The 17,072-nt window shown below is 40.9% G+C and overlaps 1 protein-coding gene across 4 annotated transcripts in view; it reads right to left on the bottom strand.

The window, feature by feature from the left end:
- The window catches only part of LOC118771790 (transcription factor GATA-3-like), a 17,679-nt gene extending 1,205 nt beyond the window's left edge, over positions 1 to 16,474 (bottom strand). The window contains exons 1-5 of one of the 4 annotated variants that reach the window (XM_036519828.1): positions 16,303 to 16,474; positions 9,255 to 9,625; positions 7,262 to 7,795; positions 3,614 to 3,759; positions 1,382 to 1,507 (exon numbers count right to left, since the gene is read on the bottom strand). In XM_036519828.1, the coding sequence (XP_036375721.1) occupies positions 1,382 to 1,507; positions 3,614 to 3,759; positions 7,262 to 7,795; positions 9,255 to 9,489 (1,041 nt within the window). In that variant the 5' untranslated portion in view covers positions 9,490 to 9,625; positions 16,303 to 16,474. Of the gene's footprint in view, positions 1 to 1,381; positions 1,508 to 3,613; positions 3,760 to 7,261; positions 7,796 to 9,254; positions 10,073 to 16,302 lie in introns of those variants that run through there. The other 3 variants (XM_036519827.1, XM_036519826.1, XM_036519829.1) reach the window with 3 other exon arrangements.
- Between the last annotated feature and the right edge of the window lie 598 nt (positions 16,475 to 17,072).

The raw sequence follows: 17,072 nt of genomic DNA, 5'->3' as shown, positions 1-17,072 counted from the left end.
ACAACCATGACCAAACTGTCTGAGTGTCTGTTCTCCTCTTTCAGCAGTGAACATATCCAGGTGATTTCCTGTGTCCTTTAGCTGTACCTCATTCACGCATACCTGAGATGGTATGCTGGAGGGGCAAGCCATAGGCCCCCATCACCCACACATCAGCATCAGATCCTTACTGGGCAACTAAGCAGTATTTCAACACTGGACACCCCCACCACATCTCAACTGTAACCACAAAATCTGTAACCCCTTCCCCACATCTGAACATCCTCAGCACCAGATGAAGCACAGAGATACGCTATTGAAAGGTTAACGATGCATCATAAGCCATGAACATTATCCATAGCCACACATGCACACAAGTGCACTCACACACACACACGCACGCACACACACACACACACACACACACACACACACACACACACACACATACAGACACAAATCTGGTCCTACAATCCGCTGCCATAAGATGCATTGAGCAAAGATGCAAATAAGTCAAAGATTCCGTTTATTTTATAGAGCAAAAGGTGAACTTCATCACCTGCAGGCCTACACAGAAAGCATAGCCTACTAAAACTAATTCGGCAATTATCCGAGGTCAAGGTCAGTTCAAAGGACAATACTCTGGAGGAAATATTATTATTTTCACTGATATCCTGCGACAAAATATCCTCTTAAGCATCTTAAAGAAATTGCCAAAACTAACATGGCAAAATGATTTAACAGAGCGCTTGCGTGACAAACACGGCCTGTGCAAAAGAACCTAAGAAACATTCCTTCCCTCCCCTGGCTGTATAACGATCAGATAATGACAACATTGCTCAATAATTTTAACATGAAAATTACACAAGCCTATTGTAATAATAATAATGATAATAATAATAATAATAATAATAATAACAGCCGTGTCTTATCAGTTTTCGCTTTCTATGCGCAGAGGAAGCTTCTCGCCAAATGTAATGTAAAAGCGAGTTTTGTAAGCAAATCTCCTGATAAAGAGGAGGTCCCGAAAACTTCTTTGAGCCTCTGAGCCGAAAATGCGGTAAAGGTCTGCGATTCCCAAAGGACTCATGACACTGCGGGACAGATATAAGAACTCCCAAGTACGGAGGGAACCGTACGACCGTCGGATAAGCCAGAAAAGTCAACAAATTACGCTAATGTTACTGAATAGCTTGCAAAGCATCGCGCTTTTGTGCGTTTGTTAACATTTCATCACCGCGAAATAAATTCTCTGCAGCCTTTTTGTATTTCGTTTATTTAAGTAGAATAATTACAGTGTTTATAATTAAGTGTATCAAAGAAAGGTGATTTAACAGGCCAAGTTGTACACTATGCCAGTAAATGTCTTACTATAGAAAGGAAGGGCAGTTTGAATACTTACATTGTGCAGTTTGTAGTAAAGCCCGCATGCGTTACAGACCGGGTCCCCGTTCGCATTTCTCCTCCAGAGCGTCGTCGTGGTCGTTTGACAGTTTGCACATGACGTCCCCGCCCGTCTGGCTGCAGACTGGGAAATAATGCAAAGATAAAATTGCATCACTCAAAATGTCATTTTAAATGGCACAAAATCGAACCCAGTGGTAATAACAATAAATGTTCAGGTCAAACAATTGCAAACAATTCATAAGCTCAAAAGCAAAATTCCAGAACTGTGGTGTATTGACACTGTCCTAAAAATAGCGCTATACACGCTTTCCTTCTCAAAAGTAAATATTTATAAAAGACATTAAAGCAGCAGCTTAAAGGACCCAGTAAATCTGATACAATATCCCAGTTAAACGACTAAGTACATAAGTGACTGTACGTTAATGCATCGCTGGAACACAGTCATGTCTAAACATTATCTTCAGCAGTTTATAGGATTTAGCTAGAATCAGTGTTACTCGAGGTAATCATGGCTATACAATTCTGCTTTTCCCGTCAGCCTTTCTTGCATTAAAATTAAGAACATCTTAACTTACGAACCTACAATCTGGCCCTGTTTGTTCATAAATTAACTTTTATTTCATATAAGATATTGTTACAGTATTTTGTGGTGTTGTTTCGGGCTGGGGTCGCATTTAACAGCCTATACAACGAAATCCGGTATATATTATAAACGATTAAATGTAAGCATTTTTTCGACATCAAATCCATAGGACATATATTTATTAAATGTGTAGGGGTTCCAGATAAAGAAGTACTGCGATTAGTTTTTTAGTATGAAACATTTCTTGCGCTAGATATTTTAGTTTCTCACACAAAACTACGACAAACTCACAATGCTGTTTAAGATAACTAAACGACTTCACACTATTTAAATTAGTTAGAGGACAGAGTTGAGTACAACCTGCTGTCCAGTCTGATTAAATTTTGTCCACAATCTTCAATGCGAATGACCAGTTATTTCAATTGTATCTCAGTTTTCTTAGACAGCACCGCGCAGATGATATATAGCCGCGCGTAACCGTTGTAGACACAGATGGCTGCGATATTCCTGACATTGACGTTAGACAAACATGTTGACAAACAGAATTAATTAATGTGAAAGCTGGGTGATGCTTCTTTCACAAAGATAACTCCTGGTTTCGACATCATTTTATAGACAAGGAATCAAACGCGCGACAGCGCACCGCACCTTCGACACATACTTATTTTAGGGTTTTACTAATATTGAGAGAATCTATGGCGCGCCGTCAAAAATGAAAAACTTTCTAGGCCGGCTAAACGTTTGCCGGACTGCTGTTTTGGCAGCCGGGTCCTCCTTTTTTCTCTAATGCGAAAAACCGACTTCCTAGGAAAGGGCTGCCGGAAATCTGGGCATAGCTGATAAGCCTTTAACAGCATATCCCGCTTCCCTAGCCTAAACATTAAGGAGAGCACGACCACAATCAGAGCAAGATGCAAAGAGGGCACGCAGGAGTCACGACTCGAGATTTTTCTTCAACGAGCTGAGGGAGGCACACCAGACTTTCTGTGTGGAAAAAGAAAGTACGAAAAACAAGAGGAAATATTGTTTTTTTTTTCTGAGTCAAAAGAGTGCATTTCATTTTTTCGTTATTTGTGCTTGTATTTAACAAAGCTGTGTGAGACAGTAATTTCACAATGGTTTGGAAACTGCGGAGTATCTGCGTTTTAAGGACGGGTTCGCTTTAGGAACATTACATATTTAATGATATACATTTTAGGGGATAACAGGGAAATATTTTCATAAAAGGAAATTATAAAGATCATTGTTATAATTGAACCCAACAAAACCTTCTAAAATTGTTTAAAATATGAATAGATGTTTGGATAGATGGTTGTAGCCTATATCTATCTGAAGTATGCATCTGCTTAGCTGAGGTAAAATTGTCAGTTATTTGGAATATATATATAACTATTCAAATTGCATACAAACGTACAATCTCCGCCTGTATGTGGAAAGCAATATATATGAGGTATACAATTTATGACAAACATGTTAAAAATAACACTTGAACTATACTGCTCAAAACTTCAGAACTAAATCTAAAAGAAACTAGATCTACACTTGATGAGCCAATTTCCTTCTTCTAGCGCTTTCTTTCCTGGATTGTGTGTGTGTGCTTGTGTGTGTGTGTTCGTCTGATCAATAGTCGTGCCAGTGACGTACCAGCCGTCTCTTGGGTTTAATTAGCGGCCGGTTCTGTCCGTTCATCTTGTGATAGAGTCCGCAGGCGTTACACAGATAGTGGCCAGTGCCATCCCTCCTCCAAAGAGGGGTGGACGTAGCTCCGCAGTTAACGCACTCTCTACCCTCTGAAAACAGACACATCACACATGTATACACACCACTGATAGTGATCTGCCACAAAACATCACATGAAAACAGCTGTGGGCTCAATCCACAATCCCATAGCAATTGTTGGCAATAACAATAAACTTCTTTATTAACCCTTGTGTAATCTTCATATTCTGTATACTCCCCTTGTTCTCGGGGTGAAAAAGGACCCACACTCACCACACCCATATGATAGCTGAATTTTAAACCCCAAATCTATTTTGCATGAGGAAACAATCTGTCACTCATCAACAACTTGGTAGATAACTGTTTTCCTACTTCACAGTGCAGAGAGACTGTATGTACTCATTTTTACTACAAAACACACATAATAGATTTTTTGCTGTAATTTATTATTATTATTATTATTATTATTATTATTACTATGTTGGATAAAGGTCCTGAATAGGTGTAAAAAATGGTTGCGTTCTTTTTTCAGCAAGAGATAGCACATGAATGCCTTAAGAAATGAGCACATGACAACCATGAATATTTCAATGTATTTTACTGTAAGGAAACATAGTAATAACTTTCTTGAACTCTTATGTTAGGAAGCATGAGCACCAACCACATGGCTGTGTATTTCTATGTTTAGCACATACATGACAGTATGCAAATCTGCAAGCATGTAGGTCTTACAGATGTATTTCTCACATTTGAGGCACATTGTGTTTTTTTTTTTACAGGGGTGGGGCGGGGGGAGGGGCAATGTTGCAAATGGACGAGAAAGTTTTCGTTCAAGAATAAGCTCACATATTCTCCCTTTCACTGTGTGTGTTTGTGTGTGAGTGAGAGAGAGTACAATACTGCAACTCCATTTGAAGCCATGCATGTATGCGTGCTCATGTGTGTTTGTCTGCCTGGGCAGATGTATGTGTAGTGGTTAAGGAGTAGGACTCGTAACCGAAAGGTTGCCGGTTCAATTCCCACTGGGACACTGCTGCTGTGCCCTTGGGCAAGGTACTTAACCCACAGTTGCCTCAGTAAATATCCAGCTGTATAAATGGATAACATTGTAAAGAACTGTAACCTATGTAAGTCGCTTTGGATAAAAGCGTCTGCCAAATGAATAAATGTAAATGTACATTTTTATGTGTGAGAGAGAAAGAGAGAGGAGGAGATGGAGGAGACAAAGATATTAAGAGAGAATGGCCTCAGGTTCTTTACTACACTTTATAGTTGCTATAAATCATTTATTAATACTTCAATTCGTCTGTCAATGATTTTATAACTGCCGGGTCAAAAAAGACCCGAAGACAATCTTTGTAACCTGATGGTGTACAGCTTTTCTAAAAATATAAAAAGGCCAATGTTCCACTTTTTCTATCTAGTAGTAGGGTCACTCCAGGAAAAGTCATCAAATTTCATGCTGGAAAATTTTAATTTAGGGGGTTTTCTCTACTGTTAAACTCAGAAACGGGTCATTTTGACCCCTAAGACAACACAAGGGTTAATAATAAAATAATACAAGTACTGTAACACACTGCATATTATTGCATTTTGTTGTATGTACTGTATTAGACATTTGCAAACCTCTTTTTAAGAACAAACATCCAAAAATTATTCTTCCATACGTTACAGTGCACGCACTCTGAGACGCTGCAAAAAAGTGGCGGTCGACTGTCACACTGTGGCTATACTATGAGGCCCTCCATTTAAACAGCTGATATTACAGTCCAAATCATGTACACCTGTTCGTGACGTCGGACTGCTCCTCAGAATATTCTCTAAATATTCTCTCAACACGTTCAACGCCTGAACAGAATATATCACTTTCACAGTGTGAGCAACATTAAGCTAATACTCCCGTTATCGTACACTTTCTAAAATCCTAATTATTATTGTTTTCACACAACATATCATAACGCGTGAAATAATAATAATAATAATAATAATAATAATTACGACGGCGACGTGTTCCAATAAATTTAAGTTTAATTCGTTTTTAAAATTTTACACCTACAATCAGATATCATATTTTGTAAACATGCTATTTTAATCTTTCAAATTCCCCAGCAAGAAAGCGTAGTCCTTGTGTAATTAACAGGTGAGAGCCATGGCTGTCTAACATGTTCTGTGAAGTGTCGTTTTAGCAGGCCTACAGCCACACCACTGAAACTGAAACAACAGGATCCGGTGGTGGCTTCTCGTCACGCTAAATTATTTGAAAGCGTGTATATGCTGTCGGGTCTCTATGGGACAAGAATCCTGTAAGTCACCGCACTTCGACAGCAGACTTTCAAACTGTTTTACTTCTTCTTCTAAAACGTGAGACGGGTCACGTGTGTTCTGCTTTGCTGTTAGTGACAGGCATGCAAAGAACTTCGTTAAAGCGTTTGTTAAGATGAAAACGCAACGCCACACATTCCCTCATAATGAAGTGTTTCGGAAAAAAAGAGACTACTACAGATTTATGTGTTGCGCAAAACGAGCCACATGATTTGGGTTGTTCACCACGAAGCCTACCTGCCGGCCTGTTAAGCAGACCCGCAGGTGACCTATTTATAAAAATGTGCTTATATAGCGCAACTGTATTGGGTGGAGAAAGCAGACGACCTGAAACACAAACCAGTCATAACTTTCTGTGGCATTATCTCCTGAAAATGACGCTTTAATTGTTCTAGTCTTATAGTTCTAAGATGTAAGAAATATATTAAAAATAAAACATTTCACCGAAACAACGTAAACGGTTTTCAAGTTTTGCAACAGCACTGCCATTAATCATTTTAAGCGTCACTAGTTCTTAGTAATAATTCAATAACCCTTACAGTGATTACATGCGCTGTTTATGTAACATTTTAGCATTGCATTCTTAGGTTGTCATGCCCCGGTCTTGGCTACAGTTTATTCATTTCAATACAGCCCGCATCCGGACTCTACCAACGTTTCTGGCGCTGAATAAAGAATGCAACTGTCGCGTGCAGCAGTCTGAAAATAATTGGATTAGCTTAAACATATAAACGACGGAGAGAGACAGTCAAAGGCCAGCCACAGGGAAATGCCACTCTGGGGTAGAAAAGAAAAACACAAAACTGCAAACGAATCTCGTGCAGAGTCCTTTAAAAATGGTTGCAGTCCCACAACATGGAAGACTGGGGTCATAGTGATTTCCAGTGTTTTACATATATCGAGCCCTCATAGCCTTTCCTGAGAGTATGCTCCCATGCAGCTATGCATCATACATGAGATTCCAAATCACCATCTCAATGGACGATGTTCAGTTGACATTAACAGACAGATAGCCACCATATGCATTTTCTGTTATCAGAAGAGTGCTGAAGTAAGATTTGTTCTGTTGGAAAAAAAAGTACTAGGCCTACGTTTGTGTGCAGAGAAAATGAAAAAACAATGTCTCATGTATTTAACTTATCACAACAAATGTTACATAAAGGCTTGTCCAAAAGCCATAAATAATTATAATTTTGTGCTTTGAATATAATGGTGATGGATAAATTAGAGGGAAATAAAGCACTCGCCTACCTGAACAGGACCTTGTTTTTGGTCTCGTTTTGGAACCATAACTAGAGGATGACCCACCTATCAGGGTACTTGGTGGGAAGAGGCCAGGCCCATATTCGGGGACATAGGGAGGGTAAGTGGCGATGGGGTGGTGCGTGGACGTGGCCCCCGCCCCGATTGACGCCATACTCCGGCTGTGGACCGACTCCAGCTTCATGCTGTCCGCCAGGGATGCCTGGTACTTAATGCACTCTTTGTCCTCCTGGCGGCCGGAGCCGCCCGAGCCCGGGGTGGATACCCCCGGGTCCGGCGAGGCGTCTTTCGGCGGGGTCGGGGGGAAGGTGAAGGGGTGAGGGCTGGAGTGACCCCCGGATAAGGAGGAGGAGGAGGCCGGGGGGTAGACAGAGAGGGACCCCGGAGAGCCGTGGTGCAGGGAGGTTTTTGGGAAGGGGCTCAAGTTCCAGGGGGACGCGCTGTGGTGCGTTCCCAGGGCCTTGCTTCCGTCCAGCCAGGACAGAGAGCCGGGGATCAGGGGCGGACGGCACACCTGCCCACCTGCAACAGGACAGATGGAACGCCATGACGACACACTTACAGCTTTAACAACCCGTTTAGACTGTCAGTGTGTGCAAAAAGACCTATTTATATCAACAGCCTCCTTCCATTGAATGCGGCAATCTGTGCGTCAACAGTACAGATATTTAGTTACACTAGATATTTACTCTATGCCTGTTTGCCACTTGCACATCCTTCTCACAGAAACATGCGTGAGGAGGCCTAACCACTGTCACCAGAAAAACCGTCTTCATTTTGCAAACATGCCAGCTTGCGAGCACTCCAGATAAATCTTTATGGGCTTGCAAAAGCCCTGCGTAGAGAATACAGATATGTTTATTGGTAGGTTTATGTTTTAATGTCTGCTGATATGTGTTAAAGACAACATTACTCCTTTTACTACACTTAATTGCATTCGACTTTCGGTTCCACCGGTAAATGAAGATTTGCAGATAAATTTTGCCTAACTAATTTACGCTATTCTATTTTACTCATAAAACTGAATCATTAAAACAAAACAGTACATGATGGTACTACACTGTAGGTCTGTCGTATATATTAGTGGCAGTTTGAGTGTCAGAACCTCTGTGTTCATGCATCTTCTGTCTTTGTGCTGTTTTTGTTTTAATCGAAACTAACTCAGGCGAATTCTATCGCATCCCTACGTGCACTTCGTCTCACGCTGTATACCGAAAGTGGTGTTTTAGCAAGAGAGCCTAACGAGACTGAGAGCTAACAACAGGGTTATGATTCACTATTCCGTTCAGGAAGTCGTGCATATAATACATTTACGCGATAGCTCTTCCGCCTTTTTCGTTTCAGTTAAAGAGTATTTCAATGTCATTTTCAAATAAGCTTTCATGTACACATTGCAGACATTTCATATTCAGAATTTTAAAATGATAACCGTTAAGAAATGAAAGTATGGAGTACCCTTTTAAATGTGCTTTTGTATCAAATAAGTGCACTTGGCAGTATGACAACGGAATATTCTCTATGTTGAAATCAGTATGTTTTGCTGGCAATATTTCTGTGCTGTACTATACTAGACTAATCCACATCATTTTCTTTTGCAAAGCCAAAATCCGTCACACCGAATCTACGTTTAAAACACAAATCTTCAAAAATATTGGAAAGTTATGAAACCGGCATAAAACCATAAAGGTAACCCACATCGAAACACGAGTGGTGAAGGCTCAAAACAGCGTGGTGAGTTTACACAAAGCGGACTCGTCGCTATTTTGTGGCAGTCGCTACTTTCAGCTCCTTTCAGCACAGCTGTGGCGACACTGACATTGCTAAAAAGCGGCATTGTTTATTGACCATAATAACAAAATAAGTTCAAAATTACGCGTTTACCCTTCGGCCGATTTTAAAACAAATTTTCTTAAACTTTAACCAAAGTACATTTTTTGCATGTTTTGAAGACAATTTGATCAAAGAGTCAAATGTGACTTACTGTGAGGGGGAGGCGGGTATCTCTGCACGGCTCTGACGGAGTTTCCGTAATACGGGGAGACGTGGTTGCCCTGTCCGTCGATATTAAACAGTACATCCACATCATCTGCGAGAGGGTACTGAGACGAGTCCATGTACGGGTGGCCGAGGCCCGGGTGATGAGAGTCGGGATGCTGCCCGGTCAGTACCGGGTGGTGGTGGCCCATCCAGCGCGGCTGATCCGCAGTTACTTCCATTGAAGACGGCAAAAGTTCATACACACACAAAATAAGTGCCTCAGCGCAAGCGAGAAAGGGAAAAGTATCTGTCCAGGCTCCAGCGAGGTTAAATCCAAGGGTTTCCCCACTTTTCAGAGGACTTGCATTTAGTCACCTGCAGACAAATATGACAAATTGAAAACTTCACAGTCGGTCCTGTTGTCAGAGAAATTGTTTTTTGTTATTAATGTAATTAATTTGTAACGGCGTTTTTCAATAAACACATTCATTCCCACGTGAAGTGACTACATTAATTTCTGCCGTAAAAAAATTGACATACATCTGTTAAATGATGGTAGTCATGCGCTGTCATATGTAAGTCCACAGTCGTATCCAGTTCCACTTTGAAGAAACTTTTCACCCCCAAAGTTTTGTGCAGAGGACGCAACAAGTTGGTGCAATGCTGTTTAGAAGCAACGTCGCCCACAGTCAATGTGAGAGTGCATACCGTCTACCGACCTCAATTAAAACTCTGCTCATAACTCTGCGCTTATACGCAGCTGCGACTCTCTGCCTTGCCTCCCTCTCCCTCTTTCCCTCTCTCTCTCTCTCTCTCTCTCTCTCTCTCTCTGAACACACTCCCCCCCCCCCCCCTCTCTCTCTCACTCGCTCTCTCTCTGTTTTTTTTTTTTTTTTTTTTTTTACAGTGAAGGCATTCTTTCATGGTGGCGCCAGGCAGCTCAATGCTCGCAGACGGCGGTGGCGGGACGCAACTTAAGGAGGGTCGGCCAGTGTCATCGGCGGGGGAGGGGCCAACCCGCTCGGCCTAATTGAATAAAGTGGGAATTTGTGAAAGTCTTCACAGTTATTCCGCCTGTAGTGTGCATCAGCTTTGTACGTAAAGCACGCGCGTGCATACACGTGCAAACACACACACATATACACACACCTACTTCATTCTCTCCGGCAAGTTTTCACTGTTTTTATTTTTTCAATTTACTAACTGGGAGATTTAAGAGTGTAATAATGTATAATCCGTTACATGTTTATATAAATGCAAATGCATTGTGCATATAAATTTCGTTGTGCATTCGAGTGTTATTTAAAAATTACAGAAAAAATATGTTGTGTTGTTGCGTATGCATAAATGCAATTATTAAATTTGGCAAGTATGGCAAAAATGGACTGCATGCTTGTGTTGACGTTGGTAAGATTGATGTCATTTATGTTATGTTATGACGTAAATATATTTAAATTGGTATATAATGGGTGTGACGTAATCAGATACATAGGCGATAACCTAAAAAACCAAGTCCCTGGAGGCCTGAACAAAATTCATGTAGTGCGTCTCAAAATTACTCTGCTCTGTTCCGAGAAGAGATGCAACCCATTAGCTTTGAGAGATGCACTTAAATCCTACATCTGCTAAACGTTTTAACTCGCCAAATCCCTGTAAATGTCTACAAGTGTCACTCACAATTGTTTTGAGTAGCCTCGTGCCAGCTGAGTTTAAACATATTTAAGTTCTGTTTGAGGTCGACCAAGGCTGTTGTGTAATAGCGAGAGCGAAGGCAGGTCGTAACAGGACTGTAACAGGACTCAAAATAGTGACAGTGCGTCCTCTCGCGGTGACAGTCTTGTGATTCTTACGCTTGACTAGGCTGCCAAATTTGGCGACTTTCACACTCAGAGGTCCAAGGTGGGTGAGAGCATCCGCAGAGGTATGGAAACCCAGAACACCCCGGTGTCTTTTGCTGTATTAACAGGTCTGAAAAGCCGCCTTCCATTGCTTTGCACTGCATCTGGGTTTTTCGCAATGTGAGACAATATTGACAAACGGCGAATAATGAATGTAAATACATTTAATGCAGCACGAAGCACTCAGGCCATTGCATTACAGCGGCGATCTATTTCTTTAATAATCGTGACCTTAAACAACGAATTAATATACATTTACCTGATAATGCGCCTAAAAATCATTTGTGCGCCTGTGTCAGGTAGGCATATTGCCTTGTACTTTGGTATTATTCCACTTGATTGCCCCGTAATAGGGGCTTGCCCCGTGGGGTGGTATTTAGTGTCTAATTCCCAGTTTGGCTGCCCCGTGCCCCCAGATTGACAGTATGTAATTGGGGAATAGGGGCTGCGCTTCTGATGCTGTGCGCCGCGCTCAAATGGCCAGCCTCGCCGACGCCACTGGGCGTGACGTCACCGCTAGAGTAAACAGCCAGGAAATGAAATTCGGTAGAGCGCAGCAGGGGGAGGATGTGGTGTGCGTGTGTGTGTGTGTGTGTGTGTGTGTGAGAGAGAGAGAGAGAGAGAGAGAGAGCGAGAGAGAGTGGGGGAGTACGTGCGTGTGCGCGCATGCACGTGCGTCCGGTTTCTACGGAGCGGGCAAGCAGTTTCAGACGTCGCATTAGCGTTCCAGCATTCACTGTCCTTACGCAAAGAAATCATTATCGCCTCTGTCAATCTGTTGCATGTGGTGACACCATCAAACGCTTGTGGGAAAAAAAACGGAAAACGACATTATCTTTATGTAACTATAGCAAAATCCACGGAGTAACGTGCATGGATGAATAGATGAAGAGTAACGTTTAAGTGATGATTAAATCGTTTGGATTCAATCCTTCCGAAAGCGTTCATCATATTCTAGCAGCAGCACGTTTGGCACTCCCTGCCTCCATATGTGTGCACACGATTTTTAATTGGTCATCAATCCAATCCTTCATATTCTAAAGCCAGAATAAATTGTGATTAATTTGTCACATAAGACGTGGACACATAACTGACAGTTACTCTGGTTTTTAGAAATGACCCCATTTGTGTGTTTCTTAACACGTAACAACAATATATGTAAAATAATCCTGACTTTCTTTTAATACATCTGTCATGTCAGTTTGATAAACGATCGATGTGCCCTTCTTTAATTTTAAATAACCAAAAACAAAATGACATCGGTGGGTTTCACCTTAACCACACCCGACCGCATGTGTTACGGTGTATGACAAAAGAGGACTGTTATGATTTCACCGATTTCAATGATTTCAACGTAACCTTCTGTTTTTCCTCCGTAGAATATACACGAGCCAGTTCTAGCGCGAGGGATTCTGAAACTAAACTTGGAGGGAAATAGTTGTACTGGCTTGCACTGAAGCACCCCGTTGTCATTGTCGAGCTGTCAGCGACCAGGTGTAATTACCCATTGAGAAGTATTGTACGCTATTATCCCGCAAGCAGGCATTGTAGGTAGCACCGTGCCGCTTATGACGGGAAATGTGAAATCCTGATTATGTTTTTGTTTCTTGACTGGTGTCTTGCAGCTTACAGAGAACATGGAACCTCTCCCGGTAGCCGCTTCCCCAGCCGTAATGTTAGCATAGTTTGTTAAACGAGGGGAATTGGATGTTCTTTATAATCCCTTCCAGTGTCACAGCAAAGATGCTCGGGGATAGCAGATACAGATTACACACACACATGCACGCACGCACGCGCGCGCACACACACACACACACACACACACACACACACACACACACACACACACACACACACACACACTTAAACTTGCGTATATGCGTTTTTTTTGTTTGTTTTTTGTTATCGTCTTTGGCACTCATTACGCTGTTCTTTAATTCGGATCTTGTTAGTTGCCCTATACCCTGTAGTTGTATAAATTAGCTAGCACTGCGTCCTCAAACAAACTTTGCTCTCAGCTGAATGAACTGTCTCATTGTGGAACACATCCTGTCCCCGTACTGTCGCTATACGTATGCACTTTTGTACGTCGCTTTGGATAAAAGCGTTTACTAAACAAATAAATGTAAATGTAAATGTATAGTGAAAGCCGAAGCCCAAAATTAAATGTGATATCATGTCTGCAGCTCGGGCACTGCATTCCCCCGCAAGGCAATTAGGTTACCTGATTCATACATTAAACGTACCCAGAACAGCCTGGTGATAGAGATAAGGGAGATACATTTTGAATGATTTTGTTAGGCTACACTAAAATCAGTAAACATGTCAGTGTGGGTGCAAATCTGATTAATTATTGGTTTACATCAAATGTCTGTCTGAAGATGTACTTTTCATAACGGGTGACCGTCCACGTTTCATTCGTTCCTATTTTATTCATTCTTATATCATCCTTTGTTTCGTATATTCTCTTTCTTGGGTTAATTGTAATAAATCAGTAAATAACATTATTATTATTATTATTACTACTACTACTACTACTACTACTACACAGTGTAACATATTCAGCAAGGAAACTGATGTGTTATAGTTTTAATTTTAAAATGCGGGTGTTACTATTTTTGTTCTAAAATGTCTCTCATGACTCATTATCACCTCACGAAGACAGTAAAAATATTATGCAAACTATCGTGGCAGGTTTGTTTCGGGAAAATGAAACTGTCACTTTAATCAAAGCGATGGCGTTTGGATTATGTTACTTTGGCTGAATCTGTCTGAAAATTACAATTTTATTCGAATGTCTTCAGTAAACGCCGCGTGGCGAGACGGGAATCCCGTGGCTAAAGGAGTGCAGAGAAATAAAGGCAATGTGCGGCGGTCACTTCATCAATTTAACATTATTTTTGTCTTGAAAAAGAAAAGGTCTGCGAATGAGAGAAAGAGGTAGAATGTGTGTAGTCACAGTGCAAGAAAAAAATCAAGCAATATGAAAAAGATTGAGTGTTTAGTATGATGTAGGCCTATGTAGATTTTTTTAGTGAAGTGTATTGAATAAGAGGTGAAAAACAGGAGGCAGAAGAACGCAGGCCTTCATCACTTTTCCTCTTTAGAAGTGATGATCATGGAAACGGCGGTACACCGGGGAGTGGCATTGCAGAATTTAAAATGACAGGTTCACGTGATGTGATTTTTTTCCTAACAACTAGTCACGTGAAAGGGAATCAGACAGCACAAAATAAGGTGTGAATCAATTATTCTCTCATTTCACTGAAAAAAAATTCTTTGGGAAAAAGATATACTCTTAGGGATGATAAACCAACTCGACTTCGACTGCGTGGCTTTTATAGGACATAATAACTATGGCATTTATAACAAATAACAACGACAATAATAGCAATAATATATAAACAGGACTGATGCGTAATTATGGGGAAAATCTGAACCGAAAATGTAATAGTTTTCCGTTAAGAATCAAGATGGCTTTAAGTGCACTTAAGTGTAGTCTACTGAAAGAGGCCTCGCTGCACAGGGTCTGAAACCGTTACTGCAATAGACGACTTTCTGGTACGGGTGACTAATATATCTTAGGGTGTTCAAATCCTTTCAAGAATGAAAGGTGATTTTATTACTAAAAGCTAACGGACGGTGAGCCAGCTTTGCATTCGGATTCTTAGAATCTGAACGGGGGCGCAAAATTCTTCCGTGCGCGCGTGAAACGTGAAATGAGGTGTTCTTCTTGGAACGATCCAAAGACACGACAGAAATGCATTTTAAAACTACCAGCTTTTCATACTTCTTAAGCTCGAATGAAACAATGTACAGCAAAATCAGACCTCCTCTCCTTTTTTACCCACGGGTGCTGAGAGTTTATTTTTGACCGGCATCTCTCAGTCTTGATTAGGATGACGGACTTTTCGTTGACTGTAGGAATTATTGGGTGACCTCCTCGTTTCCTTCTAAAATAAATACAGTACTTTTTTAAATCAACTATCAGTCTAACCCAAATATTATCTGAAAAAGTAAATTATGCAAAATCGCTAAACCGCAAAATCACACATTCCCTGGGCATTTACATTTAGCATCAGTAAAAAAAGAACAACCCATGAATTATCATTACAAATTAAAGGCAGCCATTTAATAATCAGTAAAATATTCCGACAGGTCCAGTGTGTTAAGGAATTTGTAGAATATAGGAGCAGGTTTCGTCCTTAATACTAAAACGTCCAGCTGTTGATAAAGGGCTGGTTTACACCCTGGCGTCGCCATCTACTGCAACTGTTCAAAATGTATCCGCTTAAATCTACAGGGTGGCGCGTAATTCCGTCCGCACTGTTCACTGTATACAAATAGATTCATCCACTAAAATTTATTTCTGATGTTTTTAATTTCTTTCTTTTTTTTTTTTTTTTTTTGCTGGAACATCAACTTTGCTTATACTGAAGACAAACCGACATATAAATGAAATTAAATGAATTCAAACCGGATCAAAAAAGCCACATCATTTCATGTCTCAGTTCGAGCAAATCTGGTCAATTTATTTCTCAGGTTATACGACTCAGCTAACATACGCCCAGGTTCAAATCGATCATATAAACCCGTGGTATTTGGTACTGACAAGGAAAATTTCTAAAAAAAAAAAAAACTGCGTGTTTGGTGCCATAAACACAACCGTAATTTCGAAACGTGTTCATGGAACAAAAAATGAACTCACTGTGTTCGCAACGCAATCACACGAACCGTTGCCAAACTGACCCTATGAATTTGCAGACACAAAAATCCAATTTTCAGACATAAAGAAACAACGCGGATATTTGGCACCTTCGGAGGCTCGTGCGAATTAGCCGTTTATTTCAATTCTTAGTAGCACGGAGTGATACATACATACAGATGTGACAATCTACAAAAGAATAATCGACCTCCCCCTTTGTGTAGTGAAAAAAACGGGTCTACGCCTCTATATCAACGAAATTTTACAAGAAGCATTTCGTGATACTTTTGAAACACCGTCACATAGGTACTTATCAATACATTAATCAGAGGAGCTAGTCAGTGACAGTAGAGACATACTCAGGAGATAATTCGGTACACTGCACACTTAAGAGTTATGCTCTGTGTAGACAGACAGGGATGCGCAAAAAAATCGAAATGTTTACTGACCTGTGGAGCAAAGGTTGAATAGTGTCTTTTTTCCGGGCGGCTGTCGATGTGAAGGCGAAATGACACGGCGACTGAAGCGCTGACGGCATTTAGAACGCGCAGCGGTGAGGGAAAAACCTGGTCCTCTTTCCCCCCCAACCCACAGACAGGCGCAGACCAGGCAAGGCACCCACTTACTGCACTTACTGTATACTATATCAGAGCTCTTCCGGGTCGGTGTGCGTGGAGGAAAACACACTTCACTCAAGCCATAACGAACAACACTAGAATTTTATTGAGCCGTTTTTTTACACATAAGAAGGACAACGAAAGATAAACGATGAATGATAGCGCATTTATGTGTTAAAAGACGTGTTGGCACAAACAAGGGTACAATCGGTGCCTAACAGGCATATCGATAGTGTAAGAATAAAACAGTTTTTTTCCGGCATGTATGGCTATCTGATCGTGTGTATGCTGATATTCTGACGCTTTCGTTTATGTTGTCTGTGTGTTTGAGTTTCATGACATAAACGAGGGGTTAACTTTAAACAGTTTTACGGGTTTATAAAGCTCTGTCGCTCTCCTGCACGGAGATATGGCCTGATTCACAGTTTGTAAGAAATGTTCACATGTTCTCATTCACAAAGTAAGAATATATATCTGTCAAAGTGATTATTAACAGCATTATATGCTATACTATTATATTATTCTTTGGTGTGTGTGCCCTAATACTAAGGCAAAGCATTTCTGTGTACAACAATGATATAAAACATTTAAATAGCATACCC

This window comes from Megalops cyprinoides, chromosome 25 (genome assembly GCF_013368585.1).
Source record: "Megalops cyprinoides isolate fMegCyp1 chromosome 25, fMegCyp1.pri, whole genome shotgun sequence".
Taxonomy (NCBI): Eukaryota; Metazoa; Chordata; class Actinopteri; order Elopiformes; family Megalopidae; genus Megalops; species Megalops cyprinoides.
Note: the sequence above shows the minus strand (reverse complement) of the source record. Positions and strands in the feature narration are given on the sequence as shown.